Here is a 22349-nt window from a genome sequence, read left to right on the forward strand (position 1 = left end):
ATAGAGACAGGGTTTCACCATTTTGGACAGGCTAGTCTCAAACTCCTGACCTCAGGTGATCCCGCCCACTCAGCTCTGCAAAGTGCTGGGATTACCGGTGTGAACCACTGTGCGTGTCCTTTTTTTGTTTTAAAAAACATGCTCAACTGAGGCAACAGTGGGTGGCATTTAGTTAGGGATGCCCAGTAGGCTCATTGAAATGGATTCTGAAATTTAGTTGAGAAAGAAATATCTAGTGGGTCAGTGGTTTGGAAGGAATAAAGTTGAAACCTGGATTCGGATGACATTTCTAGAAAGTGGAAAGCAGAGTTTAAGAATGAAACTCGGGGGATCGTGTGCAGGAGAGATGTCGGGAGGAAAGTCACAGAAAAAGAGACTTGATAGCATACCTAAAATTTAATGAGAGAGCGTGGAAAAAACAACATTCAGTGTGCTTTTTCCTGTTCTTTCAGCAACACCAGTCAACACAGACAGAAGATCCACTGATGGAGATTTCTCCTCACCAACAGTCATTTCTGCAGTGAACACCAACTAGGTGTCCTCTAATTAATTTCTGACACTGTCTCCCACGGGTTAAGTGCTCAGTCCCCAAAACGACCCCGTACCATGCCCCTCACCAGTACAGGCCTCTGGACTTCAGCCAGAAGGCTGACTGGCTTTAAGTTGGAGTTCCCACCAACCCTGTCTTTGGGTTTGATTAATTTGCTAGAGCAGTTTACATAACTCAGGGAAACATGTTTACGTGTATGTTATAAAGGATACAGATGAAAAGGTGCATAGGGCAAAGTATGGAAAAGGGGCACGGAGCTTCTTTGCCCTTCCCGGGTGCGTCACCCTCCAGGATCTGCTACGTGTTCAGCTATCTGGAAGCATTTTGAGCCCAATCCTTTTGGGTTTTTTTGGAGACTTCATTACATAGGCATGATTGATTAAACCACTGGCCACTGGTGATCAACTTGACTGTTAGCCCGTCTCCCCTCTCCAGAGGTTAGGGGATGAGACTGAAGGTTCCAACCCTCTAATCATGCCTTGGTCTTTCTGGTGACCAGCCCCCATACTAAAGCTGCCTAGGGGCTGCCAGCCATCAATCAATTATTAGCACACAGAAAGACATCATTTTGGAGATTCTTACGATTTTAGGAGTTGTATGCCAGGAAACAGGGTTGAAGACCAAGTATATATTTTGTAATATCACACTTTTAAGAGACACAAATTTGTTATTTTTCTCCACAAACCTGATTCAACTCCTGTGATTCCTATCCAGGGGTGGATAGTGTTGAAAACAAGTCTTTAGTATTATTATTTTTTATCCTATGTACAGTCTTTCCCGAAGCAAGTCTGTATTAACTGACAAATGGAATAAATGCTATTAAAATTCTATTGTATGTTACAATAGAATTCTATACAGATTCCATTGTGTGTTACAAGAGTTCTATACAGATTCCATTGTGTGTTACAATAGAGTTCTATACAGATTCTATTGTGTGTTACAATAGAGTTCTATACATATTCTATTTTATATTAGTGTATTTTTTCCCTTTAGCTTTATTTTTCTTCAGTAGTTGGAATTTTGAGCTCATATGTTAATGGATTTTCTTAGAGGTACCTTAATATCTTCAGATGGTAGATTGTGATTTTTTGCTTTTTCTATACTAGAATAAATACCTTTGGGAAGGGTCCTCACAAGAAAGATGAGAGGGAGAGAAATGATTTCATTTTAACTTTTTTCTTTTATTCTGTGATGTAATAGAAATCTTTTTATGCTCTCATTTGTCCTCTGTACAGAATAGGTTGACACATCCTTTTGGAAGCTCTAAATATTTGTAATGTATTTTGAGATTTTGACTCTAAACATTGAACTTTTCCTTTGTTTATTAAGGAAATTTGATCCAATAAGAAACAACACTAAGTTTTAGATCCCAGGATATTGACTTGAAAAAACTTTTAAAGTAGAAAAATTATTCCTTGGGTTGGTCTAATAAGGGAACTAAAAGTTGGGAGAAACAAAGTGGTACTTAGTAAACTATTACCTTAGAAAAAATTTAGGAAATCTTAAGCAGTGAAACAAATGTCTGTTTATTTCCTATTTCAGAAGATGAATGAAGCACTTTAAGATTCCCATATACTCAGTTTTGCCTGAGTATTCCAAGATGCAGTGCTGGTTTTTATTGGTATGCTGATCCAGAAGTTTGTGTGGGAAAACTCTCAAAAATAAACTCTCTTGGTAGAATTTCTCTTTATTTCCAAAAAGGTACTTTTGTCAGTAGTATTTATTCAGCATCTGATATTTATACATTGTTTTTCTTGATACACTGGAGGAAATAAAGAGAGGATGGGATTGGTTGACCTGAGCTTACATTCTAAGAGAGGAAATACTATACGGTACTCATCTATACTATATGTGGACATTTGCAAGTGCTGCATTTATGTTTCGCTACTGGAGAATATTTTCTTACAGTTACCTTATTGGGTAACCAAGTTTACTCCTTTAAGCTACTAGGAAAAAAGTTTACTGTTTTATTTTATAGAGGACTCTACTGTCTTTTAAAATAGTGAATATTGTCTGAATTTTAAGATTCCGGATCATTAGCAGGACTGTCATTTTATTGGTGCACTTTTGAGCTCCTGTACTATTTAGATTTACTGGAATCCTTTTGACTTGTCAGCATTTTTGTTTTTTCCTGTTTTTCTTTTTTCTTTATGTTAGCAGATGGGAAAAATAGAAAAGTAGATGTTTTGAAATTCTGTTAAGAGGAAACAGCTGTGCCCGAGGCTAGGCGAGAACCATTGAGGGGCAGAAGTAGGCAGGCATGCCTGGAGCCTCTACCTTTGGGATTGAAGTCTTCACCCAACACTTCTGGCATCTCAGATGTGAATCCAGTTGGAGCACCCCTAAGAAGGCGAGCAGCTGTTGCTGCAGCAGCCCTTGGGGAGGCCCCATCGCTTGGGTACCGAGGAAGGCTAGCCGCATGTCCTCCTGTGGGAATGGCAGTGTACCACTGGACAGGTTTCACTTTCCCTGGTTTCACTTTCTGTGGTTTCAGTTACGCCCTGACACAGTACAATAGGATATTTTGAGAGTGGGAGAGACACCACATTCATATCACTTTTATCATAGTATATTGTTATAATTCTTCTATTTTATTGCTAATCTCTTACTGTGCCTAATATGCAAATTATCATAGGTATGTATCTTTAGGAAAAAACATAGTATATGTATGTGGTACAGTACTATCTGCAGTTTCAGGCATCCACTGGGGGTCTTGGAATTATCCCCTGTGGATATGGAGGGACTACTGTACCTGGTAATCAGAGGTTTAATGTAGAAAAATGTGTTTTTTGTTTTGTTTTGTTTTGTTTTGAGATGGAGTCTTGCTCTGTTTCCCAGGCTGGAGTCCAGTGGCATGATCTGGGCTCACTGCAGCTTCGACCTCCCAGATTCAAGTGATTGTCCTGCCTCAGCCACCTGAGTGGCTGGGATTACAAGCATGCACCAACACACCTGGCTATTTTATTTTATTTTATTTTGTATTTTTAGTAGAGATGGAGTCTTAATCATGTCAGCCAGGCTGGTCTTGAACTCCTGACCTCAAGTGATCTGCCCACCTCAGCCTCCCAAAACGAGCTACTGCTCCCCGCCAGTTTTGTTTCTCTTTCCTTCTTTCTTTCTTTCTTTTTTTTTTTTTTTTTTGATGGAGTTTCGCTCTATCACCCAGGCTGGAGTGCAGTGGTGCGGTCTCCACTCACTACAACCTCCACCTCCTGGGTTCAAGCAATTATCCTGCCTCAGCCTCCCTAGTAGCTGGGATTACAGGCATGTACTACCACACCTGGCTCATTTTTGTATTTTTAGTAGAGACAGGGTTTCGCCATATTGGCCAGGCTGGTCTCAAACTCCTGACCAAGTGATCCGCCCACCTCGGCCTCCCAAAGTTCTGGGATTATAGGCAGGAGCCATCATGCTTGGCCTAGAAAAACATGTTGACTGAAAGTTTTGTGGCTCTTCAGAGGGGAATATTATTTTCTGATTTCAGAATCATTGGAAACACTGTTGTAGCCCATGTAATTTCTGACTACTGATGTATAGCAGCAGAACATTTCTGCTTCCCAATTGCTAGTGACTATAACATTCCATCCTGACTGCTATTGGGGCAGCAACTGCCACACTCAGGCAAAAACCCACCGTGCAATGAAATTAATCATTGATTGGCAAGGCATGGTGGCTCACAGCCGTAACCCCAGCACTTTGGGAGGCCAAAGTGGGAGGATTGGTTGAGGCCAGGAGTTTGAGATCAGTCTGGACAACATAGTGAGACCACATCTTTACCAAAAAAAAAAAAAAAAATTAGAGACCGGGCCTGTTGGCTCACACCTGTAATTCCATCATTTTGGGCAACATGGCAAAACCCCATATCTACTAAAAAGAGAAAAGTACAAAAATTAGCTGGGCATGGTGGTGGGCATCTGTAATCCCAGCTACTCGGGAGGCTGAGGCAGGAGAACCGCTTGAACCCAGGAGACAGAAGTTGCAGTGAGCCAAGGTTGCGCCACTGCACTCAAGCCTGGGTGGCAGAGCAAGACTCCATCTCAAGGAAAAAAAAAAATTAGCCTGATGTGATTTGCTCCTGTCGTCTCAGCTGCTTGGGAGGCAGAGGAGACAGTTGGATCACTTAGGCCCAGGAATTTGAGGCTGCAATGGGCTATGATTGCACCACTGCACTCCAGCCTGGGTGACTGAAACCATGTCTCAGAAAGAAAAAAAAAATCGTCTGCAAATGGATGAGTTTCAAGAGCCAAGTGTCAGGCCAAGGCACGGACATAGCTTCAGAGTGTTGGAAGTCAGTGACAGAGTCTTTTAATCACTGCTGATTACAAACATTTTAAGGGCATTTTTACAATTCCTTCATCAAGGGAAGCTGGGGATATTCTACATCAGGTATTCTGGCGTGACTTTTTCTTTTGTGGAGCTTTGCTTTCTGAGACCTTCCCAAGTGGCCTCGAAGGCCCTGTGTGGCTATAACCTTTTTCTAATGAGTGTAGTATCTCTTTGGGTACAACGTCTGGTCAGGGACACACTGTGGCCTTCCCTGTGATTGTCCACAGGGAAGAGACTGAAATGCAACCCATAAAAAAAGTCGTTCCATCAGGTTGAATTGACAGTGCAGGTTTGCACTGTACGTTTCCCATACTGTGGTTAAAATGGAAATCTCTTTTCAAGAACAGTTTCATAGCAGAAAAAGTTTATCAGAAACATTCTGTTTAAGGAGGAGGGAGGATAAGGTTTACTGCCTGTAATATGCATGGAATATCCTCCTGTAGAGAAGCCATAGTGTTTATATATTTTTCATTTTAATGAGCCTGGTTCTTATCTTTTTTTGTGTGTGTGAGACGGAATTTCACTCTTGTTGCCCAGGCTGGAGTGCAATAGTGTGATCTTGGCTCACTGCAACCTTTCTGCCTTCCGGAAGAAATTAGCTGGGTATGGTGGCACATGCTACTTGGGAGGCTGAGGCAGGATAATCACTTGAACCTGGGAAGCGGAGGTTCCAGCAAGCCGAGATCACACCATTGCCCTCCACCCTGGGTGACAAGAGTGAAACTCCATCTCAAAATAAATAAATAAATAAATAAATAAAAATAAAAAGTTATTAAATATTCAGAACTGCTAACCCTAGAGCATCCGACATTAAGTTAGCATAGTTCCTTCCTAGCATGTGTGTAAGCTGAGTTACTACCATAATCCAGTTTAGATACCCTGCTTGTTTAACAGAGACTTAGGCCTTTGAGGCAGTGGATTGTGGGGTAGTAGGTGGGTCAAGAGAGGTAGGTGGTCAAGTGTGGCAGACATGGCATTTCAAGGTGCTTGGGAATGTGTGCTGTTGGCTCTGGTGATGCCCCTGCCCAGCAGTGCTCTGCTTTCAAACCGTGTGCACTGTGGAGCAGGCCCTTCTTGCTGGTACCTAGGTGGGTGGACCATGTCCAGCTGCCACTATTCAGGAAGCTGCTGGTCTGTACAGCCTTTCCTTCCTGCAGTCTTTGCCCAGGACCTTTCCTTTTGTGTTAGGTGTGCCATGTTATCTGGAATAATACTTGAATGATACTTGACATTTTGTTTTTTTGTAAACATTAACAAACTTTTTGTTGCTTGTTCTGAAACTTGTAACTTTTTTGCTTCTCAGGAAGGTGATTTTTAATGTTGCATTGTTCATGATACAAACTCAGAGAAGCAACACCATCTGGAAAAAAAGTCCTTTTTTGCATTTTAGTAAACAAGCTGCATTTATTTTTTAAAATTCTATTTATAGAAGGAATACAAACATTGAGTAAGAGCATGCTGTCCTCTGACTGAAATAAATGAAATTTAGTGAATAGACCTGGACATTTATTTTGGTTATTGAGAGCCCTTTTGCTCATTCTCCAGTGTTTATTTTCACTAAAGCTACTGTGTAAATGACTTCATCATTGAAGCTTACCTAGTAAGATAAGTGCTACTACCTATTTTTTTTTCTACATACGTATAACAAAACCAGGGAAGAAAATTGAATATAAAGTTAACCACAGATACAAAAATATACTTAAGTGGGGTTTCTAGTGATGGGAAAGATGGAAATGTATTGATGATTGGCATTTCATTTCATATCAAGAACAGAATGTTGAGGGAGGAGATAAAACAAAAAGTCAGTGATCAGATTAAAGTATATTCCTAGACAATATGTAATATTGGGAAGGGTATTTAAACTTTCTGCTAAGTGACCAGCTGCAGTTATTAAGTTGCAGTGCCAGTTTCCCCAAGGAAAAATGGAGAAATCGTATTTCTGAAGAGGTGGTCAGTTTCCATATTACTAGTGTATAAAAATTTTAGTTTGAATGAAAGGGAAACAAATAATATCTCTACACTTGTTTTTTCCTGTTTATATAATTAGTATATAATCACGGCATTTATTTGTATGAAATCCAGAAATCAAGTAGATTTCTTGATTTACCTTTTATATATATTTTCTCTTCCATCTAGGTAGACGTTACATCCAAGAGGAAATAATCCAGGCAAGGAAGCACAAGCTGATCAAGATGTGTAGTTCTGTGGCTGCGAAGTTGTGGTTTTTGACAGATCGTCGCATCAGGGAAGACTATCCTCAAAAAGAGATTTTACGAGCATTGAAGGCCAAATGTTGTGAGGAGGAACTGGACTTTAGAGCTGTGGTGATGGATGAGGTGGTGCTGACAATCGAGCAAGGAAACCTGGGTAAGTCTATATACTAAGTGATCTTTTGGATTTTTACCTAGAATATGATGAATCTGCATGTTTTAGGAATAATTAGGACAGAGGAATTCTTAGCCTTGTCGTTACTAAGTATCTTCTAATTATAAGGTCTAATATATTTTATGGAAGTAATATAAACACTAATATTTATTAACTTTATTAGGAAACAATTGTGAGGGAAATTAAAGGTGACCTTCAAAACAGATAAACAATAAAACAAAGTAGGCGCATGTCTGTAGTTCCAGAGGCTAAGGTGGGAGGATCACTTGAACCCATAAGTTCGAGTCCAGCCTGGGCAACATTGTAAGACAACAGTTTCTTAAAAATAAAAGTAAAGATGATTCTCAAGTTCCTTTCATTTTTACTGTCTTCTATTTTTAAAATACCTTGTTTATAAGGTGCTCCTAAGGAAATTTGTATCTTTGGAGGTTCTTTGATTAGTACTTGATTAATAAATTAGATCCATGTGATTCCTTTTTATAAAACACTTTATACATGTAATATAAACTAACACGGTTTTATAGGTAAAAGTGTCTTAATGATTTAACTCAATTGGTGATAAATATTTCTAGTATTTTTAATATTTCGTATTTGTTTTAGGATTGGAGGGGAAGATATCCTAGAAAAGTATAGAAATTCTTTAGTATTTTCAGAAAACTAAATTTTTGCTTTTGAAAGTTTTGTGGCTTACTATAGCTAAATTGGTAGTTTCTGTCAGGGAGCATTATATGGTGTCATATAAATGGACTTTTTGACTGGCTTTCAGAAAATACTTCATAATTTAATGATAGTATAAATACATTTTAGATCACTTTCTTCCTTTGTGACTAGAATTATACTGAAGCCCCATGATTTAATTTCCTCATTAATGAAATGGAGAAAGACAGTTATTGTGAGAATTAAGGCTACGCAAAGTACAATAAAATCTTACCTTTATCTGCCATGGTAGGATAATTTCATTCACAGGCTAACAGAGCCAGAATCTTGTCTAAATTTAAAAATGTTACCATGGGTTGAATATCACAGTAAGTATAATCTCTTAGTAAGCATCACTTTTATTTTCAATCCTCTTGTAACATTTATTTCATCCACAGTACTTTTGATCAGTTATTGTTGCCAGAAATGTTTCTTTGTTGTTTCGCTTAAATGGATAAGTGCTCTTGTTCTTTTTTTTTTTTGAGACAGGGTCTTTGTCACCAGGCTGGAGTGCAGTGGCGCGATCTCAGCTCACTGCAACCTCTGCCTCCCAGGTTCAAGTAAATTCTCCTGCCTCAGCCTCCTGAGTAGCTGGGATTGCAGATGTGCACCACCACGCCCGACTAATTTTTGTATTTTTAGTGGAGACGGGTTTCACCATGTTGGCCAGGCTGGTCTCCAACTCTGAACTCAAGTGATCCGCCCGCCTCGGCCTCCAAAAGTGCTGAGATTACAGGCATGAGGCACCATGCCCACCTACTCTTGTTCTCTTGAATGTAGTTACTGCCTTTATCAGGATGATGCTCACTATTTTATTTTCAATGTAATTCTCTTTTCAGTGTATATTGCCTGGGTCCAATACCTAGTTATTTAGATTCAGGAAATCTGGGATAAGTCTATTTCATTCTTTCATTAAGTATTATTTGAGCATTTACTATGTGCTGGATAGTGGTATGGTATACAAAATAAAATAAAGTCCTCATATATTCTAAAGGATGAGGTCAACATTAGTCAATCACACAAATAAATGTAAAGTTATTATAACTGGTAAGTTATGAATGAAAAATATGAATGTCACTTTGCACCCCTCTCACATCTGTGACTGAGATCCTTGATCAAATCAAGGTAAATCTCTAAAACTCAATATTTGTGACATGCTTGTTCAACTTACACAGCTTTTTCAGTGTAAGTGTGTATGTACAGTTATTATTGAAATTGGAGTCAGAAACTCAGACACTTATTGTATTGGGAGCCGTGTTCTTGAAGTCTGCATGAGAAGAGATATGCCAGTGTAAAATGTTAGTTCACTCAACACCGCTCCTACAAGGCTTCTGGTAGTTGGAAAACCAAAGGTTACAGCCATAGTTCCTTATGAAATCTAGTGGCTACTAAGTAATAACACAAAATTTGGGAGGTAGAAATGGGCATCTCTATATTTTAAAAGTGTGTAGGTTGAAAAGGATCTAGGGTTGAAAACCATTGCTCTTGATATTTTTCCCAGTTACCTAGTGAACATTTTCACTTTATTCTCAAGTGGCATTTCTGTGCCATTCTATCACAGTGGAACTTGCTTTTTTCCATCAAAGCTGTCTTGTTAGTTCAGCTTCTCTGTCTCTGTTTGTAATACCACCTTTCTTCCATTAACCTAGCCTTACCATTAACGTGTCTTTTTTTTTTTTTTTTTAATTCGCAAGAGCCAGTATGCTACAAAATTTTGTTGCTTTTTCCTTCTAAGCCATAACTGTTCTATCTTCTCACTATTCTGGGTCAGGCTATCATGGCTTCATTTTTTTTTTTTTTTTTTTTTTTTAGACTAAGAGTGAAGTTTTAATTAATAGGTAAAATAAAGAGAAAGGAGATCAGCTCTCCTGTGAGAGAGAGGGGCACCTGAGTGGGGCTTCCCATGGCTTCAAATTTTAATGACTTTAGTTAGCCCTCTAGCTTTTTCTTTCTGTCTTTTCCTTCCTTTTTTTTTTTTTTTTTTTTACTTTGAGATGGGGTCTTGTTCTGTCACGTTGGCTGGAGTACAGTGGTGCGATCTTAGCTCACTGCAGCCTCAACTTGCCAGGCTCAAGCGATCTTCCCACCTCAGTAGCTCTTTCTTTTTCAAAATTGTCTTTTCCTCTCTAGCATTTTCACATCTTCATTAAACACAACTTTTATCATCTTAATATTCTTTTAAAAATCTTCAGAAGCTTACTTTTCCCCTGTAGTGTTAAATCCAATTTTAAAATTTTTCAGACTTTTTATTGATGCATCTCCTATATATTCAGGCATTTCTAGGAGCGTTTTTATTTTTATTTTATTTTTTTTAACATTTTTCATGTATTATTTAACTCTCATATCTTATGAGGGAGGTGACATTACCATTATGCAGATGAGGAAACATGCTCTTTCACAGAATTAAGTGGAGAAACTTAAACAAATTGGAATAAGGGAAATGTTCTAAAGTTGTGGCTATTTTGCATAATACAGTGAAAATACTAAAAACCACAGTTCTGTACTTTAAATGGATGAATTTTACAATATGTGAATTATATCTCAATAAAGCTGTTAAAAAAATGTTACACATCATTTACACATTATCTGTGCAGTGTTTTCACAGTCAGGTTAAAGAGAGGGTATAGTTGTAAATGAGTAGAAGGCATAGAAGTTCTTTTGCTTTTCCTTTTTTTTTTTTCCCTCATTGCCTCTCCCTTTGTGTCAGTGTATGTAAAACTGCTCTCTTGAACTTCTCTTACAAATCTGTTCTAGCTCCAATATTAGTCTTTTCTATTAATGGTGTCCTATTCCTAGCCTAAGCTTGAGGAAATCATGGAGTCAACTTTCTTCTTCATTCTCCCTTACTTCAGATATAATGTTGTAAAAGGCTTGTCTGTTTTGTTTGTAGTATATCTGACATAATGTCTGTTCTTACTACCGCTAATGAAATCAAAGTTGCCTGAACTATTACAGTAACCTCTAAATTTGTTTCCACTTTAAACTCATCTTCTAACGTACTGTAGTCAAATTAATCTCTCAGAATTACGGCTCTAGTTATATTTGCCTTTCCCAAATCCCCTTTATGTTTTTATTGCCTAATCCTCCAAGTTTTTTTTGTTGTTGTTGAGTATCTTCATCGGTTAAAAACTTTTGAAACATTCACCCCAATATATGCCTATTTTAAAATAATGAATAATGTACTGTACTGTTGCCTGTTGTAGCACTGTCCTTGGGCTAGCAGAATTGTATTTTCCTTGTTCATCTCTTTTACTGACAGTGTGGCCTTGGATTTTCAGCCTCTGTGCCTCAAATTAAAACCATCCCCCGGTAGCAAGTGTGCTGATTTTTCACAACTGTCCCACTGTAGTCAAACTACTGTGCCAGCTATTCCATTTCCTCTATGGAAATGGAATCAGACCTAGGTAAAAAAGGCCGTAGATTTCCATTGTTGATACCCAGAGTTCTAGCAGGTTTTCGTTGTTTTTGTTTTAAATGTGTCTCAATTTGTCTGTCTTTGATTAATTACCAGAGCTCTGAAATAGAATTGACAAAAATATTTCCAGTTTTATACTTGTTCTTTGGGGTGAATGTTTGTTGACCTCTTTTTAAAAATATAACTTCGGCTGGGCACAGTGGCTTATGCCTGTAATCCCAGCACTTTGGGAGGCTGAGGCCAGCAGATCACGAGGTCAGGAGATCAAGGCCATCCTGGCCAACATGGTGAAACCCGTCTCTACTAAAAATACAAAAATTAGCTGGGCCTGGTGGTGTGCGCCTGTAGTCCCAGCTACTCAGGAGGCTGAGTCAGGAGAATCGATTGAACCCGGGAGGTAGAGGTTGCAGTGAGCCGAGATAGCACCATTACACTGTAGTCTGGCAACAAAGCGAGACTCCGTGTCTCTCTCTCTCTCTCTCTCTCTCTATATATATATATATGGTATGTGTGTGTGTGTATATATATAATTTTTAGAGCAATTTTAGGTTTACAGCAAAATTAGGCAGAAAGTACAGGGATCTCCTATGTATTCTCTGCCCATATACATGGATATCTTTGCCCCATTTTGAACATCCCTTACCAGAAGAACACGTTTGTTGAACTTGATGAACTTACATTGACACATCATCACCCAAAGTCCATGGTTTACATTACTGCTTATTCTTGGGTGTTCTATAGTCTGTGGCTTTGGGCAAATGCATAATTACATGTATCCACCACTGTGGTATCATACAGAATAGTTTCCCTGCACTAAAAATCCTGTGCTCTGACTGTTCCTTCCTTTCTCTTTCTCCCTCCTGTTCATCCTCCTCCCTCCCTTCCTCTCACCCATCTCTTGACAACCACTGACCCTCTGACTGTCTCCACAGTTTTGCCTTTTCTAGAATGTTATAGTTGGCACTGTGCAATATGTAGTGTTTTCCTATTAGGCTCTTTCACATAGTAATATGAATTTAAGGTTTTTCCATGTCTTTTCCTGGCTTGAGAGCTCATTTCTTTTATTGCATGATTATATTTCATTGCTTTTATATACTGTAGTTGATTCATTCAACTGCTAAAAGACACCTTGCTTCTAATTCTAAGCCCTGGGATTATAAATTAAGCTGGGTTTTTTTGTTTTGTTTTGTTTTTGAGATGGAGTTTTGTTCTTGTCACCCAGGCTAGAGTGCAATGGTGCGATCTTGGCTCACTGCAACCTCCACCTTCCGGGTTCAAGCGATTCTCTTGCCTCAGCCTCCCAAGTAGCTGAGATTACAGGCGCCCACCACTACGCCCAGCTGATTTTTGTATTTTTAGTAGAGATGGGGTTTCACCATGTTGGCCAGGCTGGACTCGACCTCCTGACCTGGTGATCCGCCCACCTAGGCCTCCCAAAGTGCTAGGATTACAAGCATGAGTCACCATGCCCAGCCTAAGCTGTGGGTTTTTTGTCTTCCTATTTAATAATTATCGAGGATCTACTTAGTAATGTGGGAGATTCAAAATAACTATTACAGGTGCTTAGATGCTTATCAGCAAAAAGATACATAGAAAACCAAAGTAAAAATACAAAATTACATTCATGAAATGCCTGTTTCATAAAGGACAATGTACAAGGTTGTGGATACAAGGATGGAAAAGACAAAATTGTCAATTCCTGAGGATCTTGTTCTGATAAAGGAGACTGACAAGGAGTCTGGCCTCAAGGTAGGGCCTGGTTGTGAGTAGAGCTAGATCATGAGCTCTTTTCATATTTGGGTTACTTGGGAGTGAGTGTAGGTGTGCACCAAGGATGGTAAAGAATGAAGCCTTCATTCAAAGCAAGATTGCTACTGAGACTTGGTGACAAGTTTGGTATAGCTAGACGATGGAACTTTCAATGCCAGGATAGAGTCTGGATTTGAGCCAGTAATGAAGACATTTTTCAGTTATGAGTAGAGTATAGAACATTAAGACATTGAGGGCATATATTTTGACACCACAAAATCCATATTAAAACACATTCATTAGGTGAATATGAGAAGTCATATCATCAGTAACATTCTTAGTTTCTTTTGATGGGTGAAAGGCCTAATTAAAAGGTACAAAACTGGATTCATACTTTTGAGTTCAATCTTTGACGCTTAGTGGTCAACTAATATTTGAGAAACTATTATGTGCCAGATACTTTCCAGCGTGTAATAGTAAATAAAGGGTCTCTGCTCACATGGAGCTCAGGAGTCTAGTAGAATTAAGGACTATAAACTATACTAAGCAGCTGAGGATGCATTTTCATTCCCATTGAGGGTAAAGTATCATTATCCCTCGTGTGTGTGTGTGTGTGTGCGCGTGTGTGTGAAGGAGTTTGGCTCTTGTCACCCAGGCCAGAGTGCAGGGGCGCGATCTCGCTCACTGCAACTTCTGTCTCTCGGGTTCAAGCGATTCTCCTGCCTCAGCCTCCCGAGTAGCTGGGATTACAGGCGCCTGCCACCACGCTCAGCTAATTTTTGCATTTTTGGTAGAGACGGGGTTTCACCTTGTTGGCCAGGCTGGTCTGGAACTCCTGACCTCAAATGATCTGCCCCCCTTGGCTTCCCAAAGTGCTGGGATTATAGGCGTGAGCCACCGCGCCCGGCCTACCCTTGTTTTAAATAAGAGATAAGAAGCTTGCCTATGGCCTTGCAGCGAGACATAAAGCGAGACCCCTTTGAATATTATGTTACGCTGCCTCAGAGTCTACTGGGACAGATTTAATACCCTGGAACCAGGTAATTTTTAAAAGGCTATTTAAAAACAAAAATGTTAACCAATGACTCTTCCAGAAGTGCTAGGATATGGTTTAAAAAGGAGAATGTTAATAGGTAATGTCTGCCTTTTGAGAGTTTAATTATAATGTGTTTTGGTGAAGATCTTTTTATAGGCACACCTTGGAGATACTGCAGATTTGGTTTCAGACCACCACAATCAAGCAAATATCACAATAAAGCGAGTAACACAAACTTTTGGTTGATGGCTACTGACTAGTCAGGGTGGTGGTTGCTGAAGGTGGCTGTGGCATTTTCTTGAAATAAGAAAACAATGAAATTTGCCCCATTGACATTAAAAATTTTCTCTGTAGCATGTGATGCTATTTTACAACATTTTACCCACCAAATTTCTTTCAAAATTGGAGTCAGTCCTCTTAAACCCTGCTGCTGCTTTGTCAACTCAATTTATGTAATATTCTAAATCTTTGTTGTCATTTCAACAATGTTCATAGCCTCTTCACAGGAATAGATTCCATCTCCGTTCGAATTACCATTTGGTCATCCGTAAGAAGCAACTCATCTGTTCAACAATCTCTCATGAGACTGCAGCAGTTTAATCCCGTCTCAGGCTACACTCTCAATTATAGTTCTCTTGCCGTCTCCACCACATTTGCTGTTATTTCCTTCACTGAAGTCTTGAACCCCTCATAGTCATCCATGAGGGTGAGAATCAGCTTCTTCCACATTCCTATCAATGGTGATATTTTGACTTTCTTTCATGAATTATGAGTGTTTTTTTTTTTTTGAGATGGAGTCTTACTCTGGCACCCACGCTGGAGTGCAGTGGCACAATCTTGGCTCACTGCAACCTCTGCCACCCGGGTTCAAGCGATTCTCCTGCCTCAGTCTTCCGAGTAGCTGGGACTACAGGTGTGTGCCACTACGCCTGGCTGATTTTTATATTTTTAGTAGAGACGGGGTTTTGCCATGTTGGCCAGGTTGGTCTCAAACTCCTGACCTCAGGTGATCCACCCACCTCGGCCTCCCAAAGTGCTGAGATTACAGGTGTGAGCCACCGCGCCTGGCCTATGAGTGCTCTTAATGGCATCTAGAATGATGAATGCCTTTCAGAACTTTCTCAGTTTACTTGCCGAGGTCTTTCAGAGCAATCACTGTGGCAGCTATAGCCTTATGAAATGTATGTCTTAAATTATAAGATTTGAAAGTAGAAATTACTCCTCTTTGTCAGCTGTCTTACAGAGCTAAAAAAAAAAAATTACTTCTTGATCCATGGGCTGCAGAATCCATGTTGTGTTAGCAGCTATGAAAATAATGTTAATCTTTTTATACATCTTCATCAGAGCTCTTGGGTGACCAGGTGCATCATCAGTGAGTAGTAATATTTTGAAAGGAATATTTTTTTTCTGAGTAGTAGGTCTCAACAGTGGGCTAAAGGTATTTGGTAAACCATACTGCAAGCAGATGTGCTGTCATTCAGGTTTTGCTGTTCCACTTAGCACAGGCAGAGTCCATTTAGCATGACTTTTAAGAACCCTAGGATTTTTGGAATGCTAAATGAGCATTGGTTTTAACTTATAGTCACCAGCTGCCTTAGCTCCTAACAAGAGAATTAGCCTGTCCCTTGAAACTTTAAAGCCAGTTATGGACTTCTCTGTAGCTGCTATCAAAGTCCTAGAGGGCATCTTCTTCCAACAAAAGGCTGTTTTGTCTACATTGAAAATCCGTTGTATAGCGCAGCCACCTTCATCAATTATCTTAGCTAGATCGGGATAACTTGCTGAAGCTTTCACATAAGCAGCTGCTGCTTTACCTTGCACTTTGCACTGTGTTATGGAGATGGCTTCTGTTCCTAAACCCCATGAACCAACCTCTGTTAAATTCAAACTTTTCTTCACCTCCCTCAGCCTTCAAAGAATTGTAGAGTTAGGGTCTTACTCTAGATAAGGCTTTGGCTTAAGGGAATGTTGTGGCTGGTTAGATCTTTTATCCAGACCACTAAAACTTTCTCCGTATCACCAATAAGGCTGCTTTGCTTTCTTATCATTCATGTGTTCACTGGAGTAGCACTTTTAATTTCCTTCAAGCACTTTTCCTTTGCATATACAACTTGTCTAACTTTGGCACAAGAGGCCTACTTTCTGGCCTGTCTCACCTTTTAAAATACCTTCTTCACTAAGCTTAATCTTTTAATTTAAAGTGAGAGATGTGTGACTCTTTTTTGCCCTTGAACACTTAGAGCTACTGTAGGGTTATTAACTGGCCTAATTTCAATATTGTTGTCACAGGGAATAAGGAGGCCCAAGGAGAGGGAGAGAGATGGGGAAGCCAGTTGGTGGAGCAGTGAGAACATATACATTTATTCAGTTTGCCATCTATGTGGTTGCCGTTAGTGTTGCCCATTCATAATAGTAACATCAAAGATCACTATAACAGATATAATTAAAATGGAAGTTTGAAATACTGTGAAAATTATCAAAATGTGACACAAAGACACAAAGTGACCACTTGCTGTTGCAAAAATGACACTGATTGACTTGCTTGACACAGGGTCGCCACAAATCTTCATTTGTAAAAGCAAAATAACTGCAAAAGGCAATAAGTTGAAGCACAATAAAATGAGGCATGCTTGTATATTTAATCTATTTGGAGTTTGCTGGGCTTCATGGATCTAGATGTTTATTTCTCTCTAGATTAGGGAACTTAAAAAAAAATAAACGATTGTCCCTTTGTCTTTCTCTACTCCTTCTGGGAATATCCATAATGCATATTATGGTTCACTTGACACTGGCCTATAATTCTCACAGGTTTTCTTCAGTTCTTTTTTTTTTTTTTTTTGAGACAGAGTCTTTCTCTGTCGTTCAGGCTGGAGTACGGTGGTGCAGTCCTGGCTCACTGCAACCTCTTGCCTCCTGGGCTCAAGCAGTCTTTCCACCTCAGCCTGCCAAGTAGCTAGGACTACAGGCACTCGCCACCATCCCTGGCGAAGTTTTGTTTTTTGTTTTGTTTTTGTGGAGTTGGGGTTTTGTCATGTTGCCTAGCCTGGGCTTAAGCAATCTGCCAACCTCAGCCCCCAAAATGCTAGGTTTGTAAAGGTGTGAGCCACCACACCTGGCCATTCTTCAGTTGTTTTCATTCTTTTTTGTTTCTATTTCACTGACTTGGTAATTTCTAATGATCAGTTTTCAAGTTCGCTCCCTAGGGAAGATTTTCAATTCAGTCATTTGTTTTCTCTAGCTGTAAAGTTCGTTTGATTTTTAAAGATGATTCTCTTTGGGGGGAGGGATAGCATTAGGAGATATACCTAATGCTAAATGACGAGTTTTAATGGGTGCAGCACACCAGCATGGCACATGTATACATATGTAACTAACCTGCACATTGTGCACATGTACACTTATACTTTAGTACATGTATACTAAATGTATACATGTACTTTAGTACATGTATACTAAAACTTTATAATAATAATAATAAAAAAAGAGGATGATTCTCTTTGTTGAACATCTCATTTGGTTCATTGATTTTTTTTTTTCTTCCTGATCTTGTTTATTTGTGTATCTGTATTCTCTTATAGCTCACTGAATTTCTTTAATAAGATTATTTTGAATTCTTTGTCAGGTACTTTGTAAATCTCCATTTCCTTAGGATCATTTACTTTTGCAGTATGTTATTATTTGATGGTGTCCTTTTTTCTGATTTATTTTTTTTTTCCTGATCCTGAGGCCAAGTGTTTGTGTTTGTGTATTTGTTGATGTGCACGCTTATTCCAGTCCAGTGGCTTTAGCAGAGAAAGCCTTTGAATAGTCAGCTCATGCAGAGATTTCTGTATGGTGTGGTCTCTGAGTGGTTTGGACTGCCACTTGGGTCTGCAGCACTAGGCCTGGAGTCTGGCTTCATAAATGCTTCACTCAGACCCTGAGCCTGAGTCTGCAGGGACTGGCCAGGTGTTGGGATAGGCTTGGCATCTGGGTCTACAATTGCTGACCTGACACTGGGATAGGGCTGGAGGCTGGATCTGCAGGTCCTGGCCTGGAAACTTAAGTCCTCAGTTACCAGCGTGGGATATGGTGCTGTGGGGGACTGCCTGTCACTGGGTTTTACTGATACAGGGCTGGTGTTGGGATCTAAGGCACATCTGTTACTTGCTTCATTCTCTTGCTTAGGGTTAGTGGAGGGGTGATGTAGGTAATGTGACAGTGTCCTTCTTACCCTCTTTAATGCATTTGTCTTATTTCCGTGCTACACCCAGGTACTATAATTTCTCAGTTGATTCTTTAGCTCTGATAAATGTATTTTTGTGCATTGGTAGTTGTTTAAACTGTTGTTTCTGTGAGATGACAAACACTGGACCATCTTATTTCACCAGCTTGCTAACATCCAGAAGAAAATTACTTGTTGCACACAGACGTCAGACATTCCAGGTCCTGATGGAGGCAGGCTTCTCATTCAGGTGAAGACTTTTCTGAAAACTCCATGTGCAGACTGTGTGCTAGTTACAATTTTCTCTTACAGGAAGGCAAAGGATGCTCTACTTTCTTTTTTTTTTTTTTTTGAGATGGAGTCTTGCTCTGTTGCCCATGCCGGAGTGCAGTGGTGCGATCTCGGCTCACTGCAACCTCCACCTCCCCATTTGCAGCGATTCTCCTGACAGCCTCCTGGGTAGCTGGGATTACAGGTGAACGCCACCACGCCCGGCTAATTTTTGTGTTTTTAGTAGAGATGAGATTTTGCCGTGTTGGCTAGGCTAGTCTCACCTGAGGTCAGGATTCTCTATTTTCAAGTCATCCTAGAGTTGTATCTGCCCAAAGTCTGCCCCTGGCCCCTTTGCATATGTTCTCAGCCTGCGAGGCACACCAGCCCTGGCAGAGGCCACAAGGGGGCAGGTAGGAGCCAAGGGGAGCCCTGCTCTGGAGTGGCTGCTGGGTAGGGCTTTAGCGCCATATAAAGCTGGTTTAACCATCTATATGCAGGTATGTGTGGGCATAAATTTTCAACTCCTTTTGGTACACACCAAGTAGCACAGTTTTCCTGGACCATATGGTAAGAGTATGTTTACTTTTGTAATAAACTGCTACACTGTCTTCCAAGGTGGTTGTACTGTTTTGGTTCGTTTGTTTTTTGAGACAAGGCCTCACTGTGTCACCCAGGCTGGAGTGCAGTGGTACGATCTTGGTTCACTGCAACCTCCGCCTCCCAGGTTCGAGCGATTCTCCTGTCTCAGCCTCCCAAATAGCTGGGACTACAGGCATGTGCCATCATGCCCAGCTAATTTTTGTATTTTTAGTAGAGACAGGATTTCATCATGTTGGCCTGGTTGGCCTCGAACTTTTGGCCTGAAGTGATGTGCCCACCTCAGCATCCCATGGTGCTGGGATTACAGGTGTGAGCCACTGCGCCCGGCCCAGGTTGTACTGTTTTGCATTCCCACCAGCAATGAATGAGAGTTCCTGTTGTTCCACATCCTCTTCATTGTTTCGTGTTGTCAGGGTTCTGGATTTTGGCCAGTAAGATGTAGTGGTATCTCTCACTGTTAAAATGTGCAGTTCCGTGAAGACATGACATGAAGCACTTTTTCGTATACTTATTTGCCATCTGTATATCTTCTTTGGTGTGGTGTCCAGGTCTTCTGCTCGTTTTTTTAATTGGGTGATTTATTTTCTTATTGTTGAATTCTAAGAGCCCTTTGTATATTTTACATAACAATCTTTTGTCAGTTATATTATTTGCACATATTTTCTGCTAGACTATAGCTTGTCTGAAAATAATACAGCTATTTTTCTACACTTTTTTTTGGTTAGTGCTAGCATGGTATATCTTTCTCTATCCATTTGCTTTTTTATTTTTAATTTTTAAACTTTTAATTCTTTTATTTTTTACCCACAGTAGTTTACTGGGCCATTTTATTCTTTTTTTCATTTTATTTACTGTTAAAATGTATGTTTGTCTATATTTACAGTAAATTTCTTATAGATGGCACGTAGTTGGGTCTTGTTTTTTGATCCACTTTGACAATCTCTGTATTTTAATTGGAATATTTAAACCATTGACGTTTACAGTGCTGTTGATATGGTTGAATTAGCATATCATGTTTGTTACTGTTTTCTCTTTGTTACCCCGTTTTTCTTATTTTTGTCTTCCATTCTTTTTTTGCCCTTTGTCATTTTAATTGAGCATTTTAATTCTGTTTAGCATTTCATTTATGTAGCTTTTTAAAGTGGTTACCCTAGAATTTGCAATATACATTTACAACTCATCTAAGTCCACTTTTAAATACTCACCTCGTGGGTAGTGCAAAATATTGCTAATTCCTCCCACCAGTCCCCGAGATCATTGCTGTTATTCATTTCTTTTAACTGTTATATGTAACTGTATGTGTGTGCCTGCACACGCACACAGACACACACACACACACACACACAGAGTGATTATACATGCAATCAAATAAAGTTGACAGTTTGGTTTTTTGTTGTTGTTGTTGTTTTTGAGAGAGACAGAGTCTCGCTCTGTTGCCCAGGCTGGAGTGCAGTGACAACAGTCTTGGCTCACTGCAACCTCTGCCTCCCAGGTTTATGCAATTCTCCTGCCTCAGCTTCTCAAGTACCTGGGACTACAGGCATGTGCCACCATGTCCAGCTAATTTTTGTATTTCTTTAGTAGAAATGGGGTTTCACTATATGTTGATCAGGCTGATCTTGAACTCAACCTCAGGTAATCCACCCCCCTCGGCCTCCCAGAGTGCTGGGATTACAGGCATGAGCCACTGCACTCAGCCAAAGTTGGCACTTTGTATCCGTGGGTTTTACATCTGTGAATTTCACATTCACAGATTCCGCCAAATGCAGATCAAACATCTAGTATTTTTGGCCAGACGTCGTTGGCTCATGCCAGCACTTTGGCAGGCTGAGGCGGGCGGATCAGTTGAGGTCAGGAGTTCAAGACCAGCCTGGCCAACATGGTGAAACCCTGTCTCTACTAAAAATATAAAAATTAGCCAGGCATAGTGGCAGGTGCCTGTAATCCCAGCTACTCGGGAGACTGAGGCAGGAGAGAACCGCTTGAACCCCAGGGACGGAGGTTGCAGTGAGCCAAGACCGTGCCACTGCATTCCAGTCTGGGCAACGGACTGAGACATTGTCTCAAAAAAAAAAAAAAAATCTAGTATTTTTGAACGCATGATGAAATATATTTGTCTATCTATACATGCATACATTCGTGGAATGCAAAACCCACAGTTAGGGCCAACTTTTGGTATCCATAGGTTCTGCATTGCCAACTAGGGGAACTTGAGCTTGTTGTGTGTGTTTTGGTATCTGTGGGAGATCCTGGAACTAGTTCTTTCTTACAGTTCCCATATCTCTCCTTACGTTATCCATCAGTTTTTACTTGTTGTCTACTATTTTTGTGGAAGTCCTTAGCCTATGAATCACAGTCTTTTAAAATCCTACCACTCCTGCTACATCTGTCTCTGGTTAGTTTAGTTTTTTACTCTGGTTTAGTTTCTTCAGACTGTGTTTTTGCCTTTTCAGATAACTTGTATTTTTTGGTTGAAAGGTGGGAATTGTGTAAAAGGAACTGGAGTAAACAGGCCTTTAGTGGTATAGTGGTAAGGTGTGGGGGGAGGTAAAGCATCCTATGATTAGGTCTCTGCCTTTTGATGAGCCTTTGCTACTGGACTACAAACATAGCTAGTGTATCCCAATTATTTTTATTTCCCTTTAGGTGGAACATAATGTCCAGAGGGGGCTGGAGTTTTGTATTTTTCTCCCCCTAGGTAGGTTAGATTTTAGTAAAATCCCAGCAAGTTAGTAGCTTAGTCTTCTAAGCTTACCGGAAACTGGAAGTCCTACTTAGGCTTTTTTTATTTTTTGAGACAGAGTTTCACTCTGTTTCCCAGGTTAGAGTGCAGTGGCATGATCTTGGCTCACTGCAACCTCCACATCCCAGGCTCAAGCAGTTTCCCACCTCAGGCTCCCTAGTAGTGTGCCACCATGCTCTGCTAATTGTGTGTGTGTGTTTTTGTTTGTTTGTTTTTTAAGAGATGGTGTTTGCCATTTTGCCCAGGCTAGTCTTGAACTTTAGGCTCAAATGTTCCACCTGCCTCTGAAGCAGAATATTTCCCTGACCGCTTTGCAGGTGGGAACTGGAGTGCGTGGGCTCCAGCAGGGGTGAACTCCACTCACTTACTGCT

General features: G+C 40.1%; 1 protein-coding gene across 12 annotated transcripts in view; it reads left to right on the top strand.

Moving 5' to 3' along the window:
• Nucleotides 1-22349, top strand: part of RIMKLB (ribosomal modification protein rimK like family member B) — a 101397-nt gene that overhangs the window by 25748 nt on the left and 53300 nt on the right. For 8 of the 12 annotated variants that reach the window (XM_054442289.2, XM_063672392.1, XM_063672390.1 and 5 more), the window contains one exon: nucleotides 7017-7243. In XM_054442289.2, the coding sequence (XP_054298264.1) occupies nucleotides 7069-7243 (175 nt within the window). In that variant the 5' untranslated portion in view covers nucleotides 7017-7068. Of the gene's footprint in view, nucleotides 1-7012; nucleotides 7244-22349 lie in introns of all 12 variants that reach the window. The other 4 variants (XM_054442293.2, XM_063672396.1, XM_054442288.2 and 1 more) reach the window with 1 other exon arrangement.

Source organism: Pongo pygmaeus, chromosome 10, assembly GCF_028885625.2.
Source record: "Pongo pygmaeus isolate AG05252 chromosome 10, NHGRI_mPonPyg2-v2.0_pri, whole genome shotgun sequence".
Taxonomy (NCBI): Eukaryota; Metazoa; Chordata; class Mammalia; order Primates; family Hominidae; genus Pongo; species Pongo pygmaeus.